General features: G+C 41.4%; 1 protein-coding gene across 1 annotated transcript in view; it reads right to left on the bottom strand.

Moving 5' to 3' along the window:
* LOC121299327 (leucine-rich repeat-containing protein 49-like) overlaps positions 1-16,414 on the bottom strand; it is a 212,292-nt gene that overhangs the window by 100,963 nt on the left and 94,915 nt on the right. The window contains exon 10 of the mRNA XM_041227018.1: positions 11,778-11,925. Within this exon, the coding sequence (XP_041082952.1) occupies positions 11,778-11,925 (148 nt within the window). The remainder of the gene's footprint in view (positions 1-11,777; positions 11,926-16,414) is intronic.

Genomic DNA, 16,414 nt, shown 5'->3' with positions numbered 1-16,414 from the left:
AAGTCTCCAACAACACCAGATAATTCATGTCAAAATATCAATCTAGGGTTTGTGATATATCCTCTTTCTTTATACACTCAGTAAAAGTCTAAGATCTTGTGTGGTGAGAAAGCACATTATCAAGGTGATAACAAGATCCAGACTGACAATGCAGAGGAATAAATCAGCTAAACAACCACTGCATTTATATGCAGGCAGTATTTCAAGTAGACAGTACGACAATAGCAAATAAAAATTATGACACTTTATGTATTTGGAATTCTGTGTTTATATTGAAGAGAATATTAATATTCCCTAAACGTTACATAGGGTATTCAAAAGGCAGATTTAGTTTTTGAGAATGTCCGTCACACAAGTTATCATCTGGAGAACTGCTTTGTCAGGAAACATTGTATTAACAATATTTAGTACATTACTGATAGTATCTGATTCTAAGGATATAAGGTGGTGTCTGTCTGTCCGATTATCCATCCATATGTAAATCGCACTTACATTTTTTGTGAATAGACATTGAATTGCTAATTCTTACTGGTGTAGGTCATGGTCATCAATGTTTACATCATATTGATAGGTATAAACTAAATCTAAAACAACTGAAAGAGAAAACTTACACTTGATAGCTCTCCTAGAGCAAAAGGGGGTCGCAAGGCTATTGTAGTGGGTCGCGTGATCACAATAAATACTGACATAACCTTAAGATCCTTTGCATTACATTACAGTGCATATTAACTTAATCCTTAGCAGTAAATGGTGTAATATGAAGCCAGACCTCCCGTCATGTGTACTAAATGTCCAGATGCTTGTTTGTATGTGTACATAGTTGTGTATATAGTGCTAGCAACAGTCAAAAAAACTTAAAGGATTGTTCAGGTTTTTTTTTTTTTGTGTGTGTGTGTGTTTCACAGTTTCTCAATTTGCCACAATTCTTGGACAATGTTATGATTATTGCCAAAATCATTGCGAACTCCGTTTGTTTGCAAGTACTTCCAGCTCCCAGAATTGCATCCTGTTGTCTGCGAAAGGTAAGATGCAAATTTTTCAGACAGTAACATGTGCTTCTTAAATGTCTACATACCTCTGAAGAAGAGACTTTGAAACTGGAAACAGGCATATTTACAAATCAGAGGAGTCTACAAGTAGACGATACCAATATTATATGCAAGTCATCACAGCCTGAAACATCTGAGTTTCAAAAGTTTGAGAACCCTTGATCTAGAGATTTAGTCAGCAACTAGAAATATCTGGGTTTTTGGCTTGACAATCAAATGAGTTTTAACACACATATAAACGCTCCAACCAGATAGTCAGAAGTTAAATTAGGTTTCTATTTTATACTAAAACCTTGCTTCTCTTTACAAACAAAGAAAAAGTTGATCTCCTGTACTTTTATCACACTGGTTGATAGAGGTTTTACCCATCCTTAATTTTGGAAAAAACAGATCTTATTTACCAGGGTGCTTAAAGGTATGTTACTAATTCAAGATATTCTACTTGTCAACATTGTCTTCTTGTAGACTAAAGCACCGGTACATATTTTGTTTGATAAAATAATGATTATTTCAAAGCTATAAATGGTCAATTCTAAATTGCTGTCCTTCTCTGACTGAAGTGTAGTATAAGCGTTGCTGATTGCTTAGGGTCTAGAAAAATATAGTAAAATTAGAAAATATCTTAGTCTGCAATAGTCAGATTATGTGATCCACTAGACATACATTGAGGTGTGAGAGTTGTGTGCAACTATTCTGCAACATGAGAAATCTCATTGACTTTACAGGAGGAGCCCATGCAACAACTGTGGCTACATTGACCAACATGCCATCAGGATCAAATAAGATTTATATGCAACCCTCTTATTTGACTGTTGCTGGTATGTAACTTGTAAATAATTTATCTTAAGCTTCAAAATCTGTCACTGATTTTTCAGTTGCTAAAACAACACATGTTGTGAAGTTAATGCATTAGCACTATACCCTGAATTAGACACTTTGTCAAAACGCTTGTTTACTGAACATATCTTACAGTTGACCTGTAATGGTACTTAAATGAACGGGCAATGTAAAGTTAAAAATAAATCTCAAATGGAATGTGTTTGATGCAGAAAGCAATTCATGAGTTATTATGTTCAGAAAATTAAATAGCCAATACCTGCGATGAATACTCTTGTTGTGGACTAGAATGTAATCCTTTGTGATGTTTTCAGTCGGCACATCATAGTAAAGATATTATTACAGGCTGAGTGAGATCTGCTGCATCTCTTAAAGTGACCACATTACAAACGTCACACAATAAATGCAATCAACATTCGCTACCAATTGACCACAGAGGGCGCTGTTGTCCGTGGCCTGAATATCAGCGATGGTAGACAGGTGCACAGAAATACCCACAGGTAAACAGGTACGCTGGAGCATTCACAGGTGCTTTAAAATAATAACAAAAGGCAAAATCAAAAAGAGAAAAGAAAACACAGTAATCAAAAAACTGCAAAGAAGTTGCGATCCATCATCCGTTGGAAAGTGGCTTGTGCTCCGTGCAACCCAAAGGGCATGGTCCTAAATTGGTACAGCCCAAAGGGAGTCGATAACGCTGTCCTCTGTCTGTATTCCGAGGTCATGGGTTTCTGCCATTATCCTTTCATTAAATCCAGTGTTGTCATAAAATGAGCTGTGCCTAGACGCTCCAGCAATTCATCTATTCATCTACAATTCATTTTAGGAAGCTGTGTGGTTCAGTGGTTAAAGAAACAGGCTTGTAACCAGGAGATTCCTGATTCAAATCCCAGCTCAGTCACTGATTCATTGTGTGACCCTGAGCAAGTCACTTAACCTCCTTGTTCTCCTTCTTTCGGGTGAGACGTTGTTGTGAGTGTGTGACAAAGTGCCCGTCCCTGTGTGTATTTTCTGTTATATGTTGCGTGTGGTGTGTTAAATGTTGGTGTATAGTCACTGGTACACGGGATATAAACGGGTCTGTGTAACACGAGTGTTTAAAATGTATATTTGTATTTAGGCACGAGGATTGCACAGCACTTCACGTGCAAGTAAAATGTATGTGAGCACTGGGAATTGCACTTTATTAATTCACGTGCAGTTGTACCGCGACTCCAATTGAATGATTGATTAGCAGTCGAGTCTCGGTACAGCTGCATAAAAGCAGCATGTTTTCACTCACTCTGGGTTGTGTGTTCGGTGAGTGGAGAATGGGACTGGAGATGGAGGTAATGAGAATAAATAATAAAATAATAATCGTTAAAGAAGCTCACTGTGTTTTGTTTAGTGATAGTCCGTTTTGTTTATCTCTTTTGTTTTGGTGAATGTGCCGTGTCCTTGTGTTTTCATTTGTTACCACCATTTATTACTTTTTATTACTGTTCTGTTCACTCATTAAATGCTGAGCGAGACCATTCGCTCAGCTCCACCAAACTCCACCTCCCTGTTGTTTTTATTTCCTGGCTCTGGTCTGACGCCACCCACTCTGGCCGTCTTTGTGACATGTGGTGTCAGAACCGGGACAACAGAGCCTCCAAGCGTAAGACCAGGGATACTGCCGGTGGAAAATTCATTTAAAAAAAAAATGGGATGGGAGGAAGAAAGGCAGCCATGGCGTAATTGCCAGGAGGAGTTGAAGGAAGGAGGTGCTCCATGGTGGGCCCCCTCTCTTTTTGAAGGCCCTCGATCAGGGAAAGGTGGAGGAGACGGAGGAGTGGCTTCGCCTGAAGGCCAGGAGACCAGTCCACCGCCAGGAGCTGCCTCTCCCTCCTCCTTTCTGATTTAAAAACAAAAAAAACAACAAAAAATAAAGAAATGGAAGGCTAGAGAGATGGCTTCCAGGATCTGGAGGACCTCCTCGGTGGTCCAGAGGACCAAGGCTGGTGCCTTGCCAGTGGGGAGTTCGGGCACCCGCTGGTGCGCTGCCCCTACCAAGAGGGAGAGGAGGAACTGGCCCAGGAGAGGAAGGTGAGGAGGAGGCAGAGAAGGGGAAAGGGGAAGAGGAAAGCAGAGCGTCCACCGCCCAAGTCTCCACCAGCAGAGGAAGAATGCCTGCTGGGTCCCTGTCCACCAGCAGAGGAAAAATGCCTGCTGGGTCCCTTTCCACCAGCAGAGGATGAATGCCTGCTGGTATCACTTCCCCCACCAGCAAAGGACGAATGCCTGCTGGTATCACTTCCCCTACCAGCAGAGGACGAATGCTTGCTGGTATCACTTCCCCCACCATCACGAGGAGCTGGAGCTGCCTCTGCCTCCATCATCATCAGGGGGAGAGGAGCAGGAGCGGCCTCTCCCTTCACCAGAAGGACCGCCTGGCCGCAGTGGCCGAGAAGAGGGCCTGCATCTCAGCTTGTCCTGACTCCTTGCCTCGCTTCGCCCAAGGATGCCTGCCTTGCTTCGCCCAAGGATGCCTGCTTTGCTTAGCCCAAGGATGTCTGCCTCGCTTCGCCCAAGGATGCCTGCCACGCTTCGCCCAAGGATGCCTGCGTGGCATCGTCTGGGGTTGCCTGCCGCTCCACATTACCTGGGGCTGCCTGCCGCTCCACATCGCCTGGGGTTGCCAGCCGCTCCGCATCACCTGGGGTTGCCAGCCGCTCCGCATCGCTTGGGGTTGCAGTTAGCTCTGCTTGGCCGCAGGGGTCAGTGTGGCCGGAGCCCCAACAGAGGGAGCTGCTGGCTATGAAGAAGGGGGGAGAGCTCAGTAGACCACCCTTCCCTGCTGCAATTTCGCTGCAGGAGTTCTGGGGGATGGAATCCCCCCAGGGGGAACTGCCGGCTATAAAGGGGAGAGAGGTCAGGAGACCACCATCCCCCACAGCAGTTTCGCTGCCTGAGATCTTGGAGGAGGTCTGGAGACCACCGACCCCAGCAGCTTTTCCGCTGCTGGACTTGCCCCGGCTGAAAGAGTCAGTCTGGGAGCTGTCAGCACGTCTGCTGACAGCCGCACCATTGGCAGCATTTCCACTGCCAGTGCTACAGCGGGAGGAGAGATTCACCCCACTGTCAACACGTCTGCTGACAGCATAGCCAGTAACAGCCTGGCTACTGGCAACATTGCCGCCCACCAACCCCTTAAAGTCCCTGTTCTTGGCACAGGACTTTGAGCGAGACTTTTGGGATTTTAAAAGGAGAGGTGGCCATTGAGGCCATGTGTGCTTTGCACGGGGGGGGGGGTATATGTGACGAAGTACCCACCCCTGTGTGTATTTTCTGTTATATGTTGCTTGTAGTGTGTTAAATGTTGGTGTACAGTCATTAGTACACGGGATATAAACGGGTCTGTGTAACACAAGTGTTTCAAATGTATATTTTTATTTAGGCACGGGGATTACAGTAAAATGTAATAAGTGAGCACGGGGAATTGCACTTTATTAATTCACGTGCAGTTGTACCGCGACTCCAATTGAATGATTGATTACACCGTGTAACAAATTTTTTATTTTTTTTTGTTCCTGGGTAGTAAGTGTTATTTCCTAATTGCTTATGCCTCAAAAGTATAGAAAATGGCTACTATTCCCCACAAACTTTGCTTTTGTGACCAGGACAGTGATATTTCAAAATATCACTATTTCCAATGGGAAAATGGGCAAATGTGTGTCTTTTCGTTCACATAAGGTCAGAAAAAAACAACATACGAATCCAAATTAACATGTATTTATACTAAAGTAATACAAAAATGACGACAAAAGATTTAGAAGTGAGTAGTTTTTCAAGATTTACGACCCCTTTTTCGTTAACACTGAAAGATCAGGTCCCAGGTCTGTGACGTCACCTGCTTGCGCCACTAACAAAGCCTCCTGTTGCAACCAGAGCTTCAAGAGGTTTACATGATAAATGTGCTTTTCTCTCCGTCACTCCGGCTGGCAGATCTCATAGTCCACCGTCCCTCAAAAGGTCCTTGCCATGTTGCCAGAAAGCTGATCCTAATGGTCTTACTTCCCAAAAGTTTACATGTTCTGCCGACTAGCCAGGACATAAAATTGGTGGCTTGGTGGTCAGTATTTCCTTGGGGAGCCCCACCCGGGAGAAAACCTTCATAAGCTCATTGGCAACAGACTTAGTAGATGCAGCATAATCTAAAATGACCAATAGGTGTGTGTGTATCCCGCCGAACTCCTTTCTAGCGGTCCCACTATATCTACTCCAATACGCTGAAATGGAGCTTCCACTAGTGGCAAAGGCACCAATGGGACGGCTCTAGGGTTAGCTTTCTGACACTCCCCACAGCGTTAGCAAAAATGTCTGACATCACCATCCAGCCCCAGCCAATAGAACCGTGTCACAAGCGTTGCTTTGGTCTCGTCCCTTCCCAAATAACCAGTCAGGGGAATAACGTGAGCAAGCTGCAACAAATCTTCTTTAAAGGGCTGAGGAATGAGCAACTGGTGATGCACTTGCCCCGTCGGGGGTAATTTTTCAACACAATACAAAAGGTCTCGATTAATTTCAAAGTGATGGTATGTGGTGGTACGTCTGGGCTTGACCACTTGACCATTAACCACAGCTGCTTGGTAAAGAGCCTGCCCAGCAAGTAGTCCTGCCCTTGCTCGAGTCGGAAGTCACGGGAGCGAACTAAAAAAATCAGCTCCCATGGCTTCCAGCAGGCAACTGAGCCAGACACCTGCGTTGGCTCTGCGGCCTCCCCCCCAGACTCTTCACCAATCGCCCCCACCTGAAACTTCTCAGACTGCACCATTGCCAGTGCTCATTCTTAGCAGCCCAGCGTTCCCATTTAATTTTTCGGGATTTAAATCTATGGCAAAACCAGGCCGGGTCGTGAAAGGGGAAGATCTTTCCAATTACTTCCTCTTTCTTAGCCAATAGGGAGGATCGGGCCGTCACAGCAGCCAACTAATCTTTGAACTGCTCGCATGCTCGCAGTCTCGTCCCAGAACTATAGGTACTGGCAAACGAGGACACAAACCCAATTGCACTCTCGTCACCTGCTGGCCAAATTTTTAATTCACAAACATCTTAAGATAAGTGAACACATCTCCATGAATACATTTAATATGCACCTGTCCCATTATTTGCTTATGACCTGGTGAGATTAAGGTCCCTTGTATTAGGGGCTGACTACACCCTGAATCTCAGAGACTGGGTTTGTGTATCATTCAATTACAAAAACCGTATGCTGGAGTGACTGATGGAATAGAACTGTCTGATGAATAGAAGAGCAGCCTATTCCATTGTAGGGTATCTCTGTCGTTAGAGACAGCTACACCAGAGTGGGGGTCGAATAAGGTGTGTAGTCACTTGACCAAGAGTCAGTACTTCGAAGTCGTCCTCCAAACTTTGTGGCCTCAAAGTGGGCTCCCCGAGATACCATCTCGACCGGCGCGTTCTGAGTCGTCAGCACCCACTGGTTGGGACGGGCCAAAAGCCCGGCCTAGGTCGCACCGCCACACTCCATCGAAAGACTTCGCTACCCCTCCCCCCCTGTCCCTTCACCCTCCCTGGGGCCGGTGATGCTGGAGTAGCACTGTTTCCAGGCAGCCTAGCAGGTGTTGGTTCTGCTGCCTGGTACTGCTCTGCAAATTGGATCGCCCAATCGCAGGTACCTGTTCTGGCACCCACAAGCGCGGCCCCAGAGCCAAGCACTACAGGGACCGCTCAACTACAACCACCTCCACCAGCCTGGCAGTGGTGGTTGCTCCTGGGTTCAGCCAGTCAGTTCCGCGTAATTCAGACATGCGTGTGGCCGTCACGCGTTACCGGACTCACACAATGAGGAACCGTAACCCTCCAGAGGAGGACCTTAAACGCCGTTATTGGGAGGTCTCAGTGGGGGTGTCCTACTCCTCCCGGCGGAGTCGCACCCCATCAGGTAGTAGCAGTACTTTAGGGCCCAGAAGTGTCGGCGGACACGGAGGGGGCAGGTGACACACTGACACAGGAGACAGAGAAGCTTGCAAACACTGCACAGGTGCTCTTTTTATAAACTTTTGTGACTTTGTCCACGGGTGAAAATAAATAGAAAAAGAAAAATTGTTCACTAAATAAAAATCGGACGTCTCCCGTAACAATAGACACCGGATTTATGGTCGCTACCATTTGTAAATTATTGTTGTATTAAAAACTTCCGAAAAGTTTTTTCTGCTTTTATTTCGTGTCATTAATTACCCAGATGTTTCTTTTCCACGACGTGAGTCGTCGCAATGGGTCCTGCAGTGATAGGCTCAGCCGGGCCCAGAGGCAGGATGTGAGCGCGGGAGTCGGACGAAGGATATGTACACATACCAGACGGTTCCAAAGGACCGATAATTTTTAAGGAAAGAAAAAAATAAATCAAACTTCAACACAAGCAAGAAGGTCCGAAACGAACCAGGCCGGCTTCTCTGACCAACTGAACAAAGTTAGAATCTCCCCGTCCGACAGCCCTTGTTGTCTCGTGAGCACTATCTCCCAGTCGTTCAGGGGGTTCCGGGATGAGTCGCCCTACTCTCAGCCACTCAGAGAGGGGTAAAGCCAACTCACGAGAAGGGGTGGACCTCTCAGTGTCGTACTGCCATCCGCCTGAGATGCTCCGATCTACGAGGGAAAGGCCCCTTTCTGTAGTATCACGCATGCGCCGGTGTGTCAGTCGTGATCTAGAGGGCAATGTCTAAAAACTAGGAAAATACAAGGTCCAAAATTTAGTTTCCTTTTGAAATTTATTAATAGGTAATCCTGCCAGAACCCAGTCAATTTGATGAAGTTCTGCACTGGCTTCCTCTCCTTGTTCACTTCCAGTATTACAGGAAACAGGTGGGGTGCTTTAACAAGAAACACAGTAATACAGAAATTGTGTTGGGTATGGAAAACCAAAAAATCAACAGCAAGACTGCAGAGAAACGCTTAAAGCGTTTTTGAAGCCTTGGATATTCCTCTTGCATCTACTTAAAACAAAAAACACACCATAATATCTGAAAAGAGAATAACATTCATGTTTTAACCACAGAACCATGTTGTTATATCACTCTATGGCTACACTTTTGCCTGTAGTAATGTGACACTGCCTATGTAGGTTAATATAGCGATGGTTGCTCAAACTGTGAGATGTCCACCTGCCTTGGGGATTACTATTGATATAGGCTTGGTTCAAATTGCTGCAGTCTGAAAGGACCCAGTAGTGTCCTTTAGATCAGCAAGGTTCTTTCATCACACTCTTGTTTTTAATCTCCTAACTCTGTGCGACCGTTTCCAAAGGATTTAATCGAGGTAAGAGACAGTTACTCTGTCAATCTTTATAAAAAACGTTATTGAGCTGATGGCTACCATTCCCCTAATGGACAGAACAAGAGGCTTGCACTCCACTCCCCACGTGACACAACTCAGTTCATATCTCACAGCACAGTTCATATCTCCCATCTCAACACACACACACAACCTCTATTACACAATAGGAGTGGCAGTAGACCTGAACTCCATCAAAGCATATCAATGATATTCTCAGCAAAGTAATGGTCTTGCCCCACTGGTGCAACACAGCTTTAACACAAAGACTTGTATTCTTAAATCATGTTTTTTGAGTGGGTATCATCGGATGTGATCTTTTACAACTTCAAAATGCTTCAGAATCCTGAGGTAAAATGATAAGAAACTACATCAAGCACACAACATTTTTGATTAGAGCCTTCTTCAGTATACATTAGTATCTTGTAACTTTCGACATGACTAACACGCCTGCAAAGTTAAGTTAAGGGGATACACTATACATTTCCAGAATATTTTATTGTTTTGCCTCTTTAAAGTTACGAGTGTTTAATGCCATAAAAGTGTTTTATATCGTCCTCTAGTGTTGTTTCTTCTTACAGAAATGTTCTTTTTCAAACCACAAGGACAGCTTCTGCAAAGTCAAGTTAGAAACTTACTATCATGAAAATGTAGATGATATGAAGATCCCTGAAGCATGTCTGGCTGCAATGGCTTTCAATTACATTGTAACTGGTATTCATAAAACTCCCTAAACATCCTTTAAGGCAAAACAACATGACTAAAAAACACCAATGTTAATGCAAATAGCATGAATTCATTTAGTCTTGCCTGCTTCAATTGTCATAGTGGTCTAGTAGAAACGTTTTGCTTTCTGCAACGTGCCCTGCAAACACATGACTGAACAACAAGACTTACATTGTATTTAAAAAGTCCATCATATTTTTGTTAGCCATGTCTACATTTTAAATAGGCTTAGACAAAGATAAATAATTTAAGCTTGGCTAAATTTAGTTTACATAAGCCTTTATGATAATTATTTTTAACTTTACAAACAAAATATGATTTTACTGTGTGCTTCTGTGGGCCTAATCAAAAGACACATTGGTTACATAAACTTTGTTTCTATTCTACAATTATAGTTGTCATAGGAATAGATAATCCCACTTAGTTTATATAACAATCCAGATTCCAGGAGTTTAGGTCACAATGGCACTGTCTTATTTATTTTGCCCTGCCATCAACATTGAAACAATAATAATAAAAGTGCATATTATAGTTTGCCACCATCAGATTTTCAGGTATTCTCCAGGAATAATCTTCCTTTTCTGGACTTTTAGTAACTATGTTCTTCCATAGTGACAGGACTAGCTCACCTTGCAGGGCGGGACACACACTTATTTGATTCTTGAAGCCCCCCCCCCTACTGTACCATTTAATTACACTGATGTGATTGTCATCTGCAGTACAAGCTCTCCAACAGTGCACTAGACAGAAGTAACAAAGCCAAGAACTCAACTCCCAGTTGCACAGTTCATACATAAAACATATCAATACCTTAATTGATAGACTAAAACATTTAGAGATCATTTATGTAGTGCATATAACCAGCATCTCTGTCCTATTCACATCACAACACTGCTGGCCTTACGCTTTGCAGCACAGCACAGACAATGAATCTGTAAGCACTATTAATAACACAGCCATTGACGAGAATTAGATTATCTTCACATACTTATTTAACTTATTTTTATGGTCCTCGTTAAAAACATAGTGAACACTGGTTTCATTTTTACCAATCTTCACTAAACTTGTATCATACACTGCTATAGATGTTTCAGATGTTTATCCTATGAGGTACTGTGCAATTATTACACGGTTATGAGGACCCCCTGTATGTGCATGCACTTGTTCATTAAGCTTACATTACATTTTCGTTGTTTTTTTTTTTATGTTAATGCAATGTGTTGTAGGGTGTCTCTGATTGTATAAGTGAGGATAGTCTATCATATACGATTCTCAAAATACAAACAGAAAGATGCTTTTTTTTTTTTTACAGCAATTCTTTTTTTGTTGTTCCTAAATTAATTACCGCGCCACAGCTGTAAATTCAAAATGAGAGCTAGGAGTATTATGAGAAAGTGGATGACACAAGTTTATGCACAATTTGATAAACAATTCTCCAGATTAATGCAATGACATTAGAGATGGATGATGAAAAGGTAGACAGAAACCCCACTAAATCCCCAGAAGCCAGTATTCTCAATCGTTTCAGATAATAAACATTACTAACAAGTTTCATGACAATTGGATAAGTGATTCTCCAAATTAATGCAAAAATGTAAATGTGACATGCAGATGGACATGTATGGACAGACAGACACACCCATACAACTCCTGAAGTCAATATTCTCAATTACTTATGCTAAATATATGCTAAGTGTGGCATAATGGAGTCTGCATTAGCAGGGGACTATTGTATATGGAAACATATGTGAAGTGTGAGGTATGTCCACTAATCCCACGGGGTATAATATCACCGTTAATCTGTGAAGTCTATAGGAGTATCAGCCTGATGAGATGGCACGTTGAGCTCACCGTGATTCTTTTCATGTCCAGATGTCGTAGTTGCACCATGTAGCGCAGGGCAGTCTGCTTGTACCATGACTCCTGAGCTATGGGATTCTCATCCAGGGAGACCTCAGTGAGGGACAGGGAATCGGAGAGGCAGGCGATGTCTTCAAAACTGGGTGGACACAAACACAGGAGTTCAGGGTTACACACTGGTTCCCATTGAGGTGATGTTAAGCACAAAGAACATTTTTAAAGCTTAGCTTTAAAGTGTGTTCCAATGTTTTAAAGTGATTTAAATGTTGTAAAGCTCCTGCTCATTCCTAGACTTTGGGGCAGAGTCAATGAAAACAAAATAAAAAAAAAAAAACTACAAAGTTGTGCATAACATCTACCCTAGATTTACTGATTGTATTTTTGCTGTTGCTTTGAGACAGTCTAGGATAAAGCAATACTAATCTGTTTATTACAGAGTACCTGTATGCTGTAACATTTCAATAAATAGGTCATTCCTTAACCTGGTATTCTACTTGTATCACACTGTTTGAAAAATACATTTCTATTTAGAAAACTATAATTTTAGAACTTTTTTGTAACACAGCTTGTGTACAGTTGACCTGCTTTCACTAAACCCACATGACTAGATGACTTTGGCCAACAGACACTGGTGACTTTGAAATTTAGGCAGTTAAGGAATAAGCAAGGTGACTATATGGAAGCTCATCTGGATCTCTTGGGACCATTTTTCTGTTTTTTGTTTTTTTTTAAACTCGCATGGCATTGCATTGCATTATGGCATTTTTGCAATTCACATCACAGGATTGTGAATTCATTGTGAAGCGTGCGTTTTCAGATGGACGGAAGTGCACTTGCATCCATTAGCATATAAATGACATTTTAGAACATTTAATAAATTCCAAGCAATTTTTCAATAAAGTGCACAGTGTTACAAAACAGTACCCTCACTGATGCTGTAACACCATGAGAATCACATGTGGAACTGCATGGGATTTAGTTTTTCCTGTTCTGACAATATGAATGATGGCTTTCACTTAAGTAAGTACATTGTTCTACAGGTGATTTTGTCTTCCCCTCACACTTTCAAGTAAACAGCTTTAAAAATAACCCACCCCAACAGAGCAGAAACTGGGTTGAATACTGTATATGATTATTGTAACTGAAAACTGCATCTCTTCCAGGTACTACCTCAACTCTTTAGCTGCCGTGGTCATTAAACAAAGTTCCAGATTGCTCCGCCCCAGCTGGTGATCTGCACATGGCCCTGAGTGAGACTGACTTTGACAGCCCTGCTGCCCTCCCCTGGCTCCTACAGTTCGCCTGGCTACATTCCTGCTCCCCTCTTGCTGGGCTGCACAAGTATGTGTTCAATCCTTTCCCTGTCCTGGTCTAAACCTTCAGAAGGTGCTGTCATGAAGGGAAAGCTACCCCCACTAACTCAGAGCTGTCGATTTCAGCAATCAAAGATACCGGCGCCAACTCATTGTACAGGCACAGTGCACCCCAGTAATTGACTGCTTTGACTTTCAGTCTCCCATCTGTGTGTTAGACTGGACTCTGACTTGTATCAGTGTTAAAATAACAGATAATTCGTTCGGGATGGGAACTCTAAACATTATGGAAGATTTCTAGAACAGAGATCTAATCTTTAGCCCTAGAGTTGGGGTGAGTTGCCCAGCTCTTAGATTTCAATTCCAGTCCTAAAGTTGGTGTATGTTCCCTTATACAAGTTTATCACACTACATTGTCATGGTAATTTTGCATTTTTACCACATTTTTACCATTATATTATGTATTTATCATAATTTGCCATGATTTATGCCTTACCAAACCTAATATCAGAGATCTAGCACTAGACATGGGGTGAGTTTCTCAGCTCATAGAGCTGAACCCCAGCCCCAGAGATAAGGGGATTATGCTAGTTTTAGGATTCAAAACACTGTATATATCAATGCAGGATTTCTTAAGGGGAAGATACATTAAGCAGATTTTGTATTGTCTAAATTTTGGGGGTAGAAGACAGAAACCTATAGGATAATGCCTGGAGAAAACTGCAGACTAGAAACAATTTAGGGGACTGGTTCTAGTTTAAAGATACATACTTTATACGATTCCCTGAAGGATACAGGGACTTTTAGCTGTGAGAAGGAAAGATTTGCTAAATTTAGCCTAGTGGGTAAATTACAACAAATTAACTCCGCCAACACAAAAACAAGTGAGAGTGGCTTAGGGACATGTGCGGGACTGCGGTTACACTGCCTAGCAGGTAACACTGGCACTTACTCATAGGCTATAATGACCACTTCATGCTGCTAGCAAACACCGTTTCTACAATGCTTTCTTTTCAGAGCAGTGAATCCGGTTTATCAACAAAAAATGACCCGCTCTGTGAATACTCATAAGGAAGCTGCTGAGTGTCTAATAAAATACTTGTTGCATTGTTATTTTATAATGTGTATGGCTTAGAACTGATTTACAATGTTTGAAGTAAAATAAATTGTTAAAAAAATTATTTATTACATTGTTTCAAAATGCAAAACCAAGCATACTCCCGCAACTTAAATCAGAGCATGATTGCTATTGTTAGTCTTCACAGTCACTCCTTCACCTGCCTGGCTCCCTTCCCTGGATCCTGCTGCCCTACACTCACTTATACCTGCTTTTTGTCTAGATAAAGTTAACTCCAGTCACTACTTTAAATGGTTTTAAAGAATATAATTCAATAGAGAACTCACACTATCACTACCAAGAACATACTTTCCAGTTTCATCATAAGTATGACATATGTAAGTACACAGACAGATGTGTGTATGGGTGGCATAAAAGAGCATTTCAACAGTGGTTTTCCTTTCCCCTACCTTTACAATCATTAAGAGTGCTGTGATAACTAAATTTACAGTATAATCGTAAATCTCGAAAAACTACTCACTTCTAAATCTTTTGTAGTCATTTTTGTATTACTTTAGTATAAATACATGTTAATTTGGATTCATATGTTGTTTTTTCTGACTTTATGTGAACGAAAAGACACACATTTGCCCGTTTTCCCATTGGAAATAGTGATATTTTGAAATATCACTGTCCTGGTCATAAAAGCAAAGTTTGTGGGGAATAATAGCCATTTCCTATACTTTTGAGGCATAAGCAATTAGGAAATAACACTTACTACACAGGAACAAAAATTGTGTTACATACTGTTATTTATCATAAAACAATGTTCAAACAACTAATTAAAAGTCCAGTCCTACTTATACCTGTTATATCAAATACAGCAAAAATCCTCCCTCAGCCATTGTATTCAGTCATTTCTACACATTAATACAGCACTTCCATGCTTTACAATGATTTCCCTGCAGGGCAGAGAAGCTGGGCTGTTCTTGTTTTTAAAATATACTATATATTATATACTATAGCATATTTTCATCTGGTACTAGACTAAAGAGGGCTTTCCATGGAAAATAAAAACATGTCTCACCTTTTTCTCTTGCTATTTTGGTAGTACCTTTCAGGCAATTTAGGGTTTCCATGTAGTTTTTTTTTAGGGAGAAAAATTCTCCTTCCAAATCCAAACAACCTCATTAGTATTAAAATAAAGGTATATTTAAATGTTTCCGTCTGTGTTCCAACTCATCCACATTTCCCACTACATAATATTCCTAAAATAATAATAATAATAATAATAATAATAATAATAATAATAATAATAATAATAATAATAATAATAATAATAATAATAAATACCTGAATACAAATTCCACAAGAACAGTGTAAGGCTCTTGCTAGTAGAATGTGGTAGAATGTAATTTTTGTTGTTGTTATTGGGGATCCAGTATACCAGTAGTCCATACGAGTTCAACACATGTCTCAGTAGATGCTAATCTACCCAGGAATTTTTGTAACTTTACAAACGTTATATTTTTTGGTTTTGTCCTTGGTCGGTACCCGTGATAGATGCTTCTTAAGGCTAGTGTAGAATACATTGCATCTTATTGCTAAGGAATAGAAAACTCTGTAAGCTTAAAGCAATCAGCTATCCGATCATCAAGCAAAAGTGTAGATGAAAAGCTTTTGTATTTTTTTATAACCTCGTTTATAAAACAACTAAACTATAAAAGCACTATAATTTTATGAGTCAAATGGCAATAATTTGAAACACTGAATAAATGTACTAAAACCCCTAGCACTGTATGCTTGTCAGGGCTACTTCTAGCAGATCTCAGTTGTTAATAAAGAATTGCTTGGTACAGCCTTTAGTTATAGTAGAAAGCTGTGAAAGGTTATGTCACAAATGGGATCTTCAATGCAGAAGTCTCGTCAACATAAGGAACAGCTTTCGAACATGTTTCCATGCAAAAAAACAAAAAACAAATAGTTGTTAAATGTGTGCAGCTTGAACTTGTACAATATTTTGGCTGCAAACTTCCTATATCGTGATGAATGTGCATGGTAAGTGTGTGCTAAGTGCCATTCTCAAAACAATGGAGAGAGAACCTGGAGTTTATAAACTGCAAGAAAATGATGCCAATGTTCTCAATTTACTTGTCTAGCCTTCCAGGAAGTCTGCTACTGCCTGACTTCCTGGGTCATTTCACCCCAGCAGTGTTTTCTGGGCCAATGCATCTAACTGGCTGAAAGTAAGTCAGTCA

The sequence above is a fragment of the Polyodon spathula genome, chromosome 24 (genome assembly GCF_017654505.1).
Source record: "Polyodon spathula isolate WHYD16114869_AA chromosome 24, ASM1765450v1, whole genome shotgun sequence".
NCBI lineage: Eukaryota > Metazoa > Chordata > Actinopteri > Acipenseriformes > Polyodontidae > Polyodon > Polyodon spathula.
Note: the sequence above shows the minus strand (reverse complement) of the source record. Positions and strands in the feature narration are given on the sequence as shown.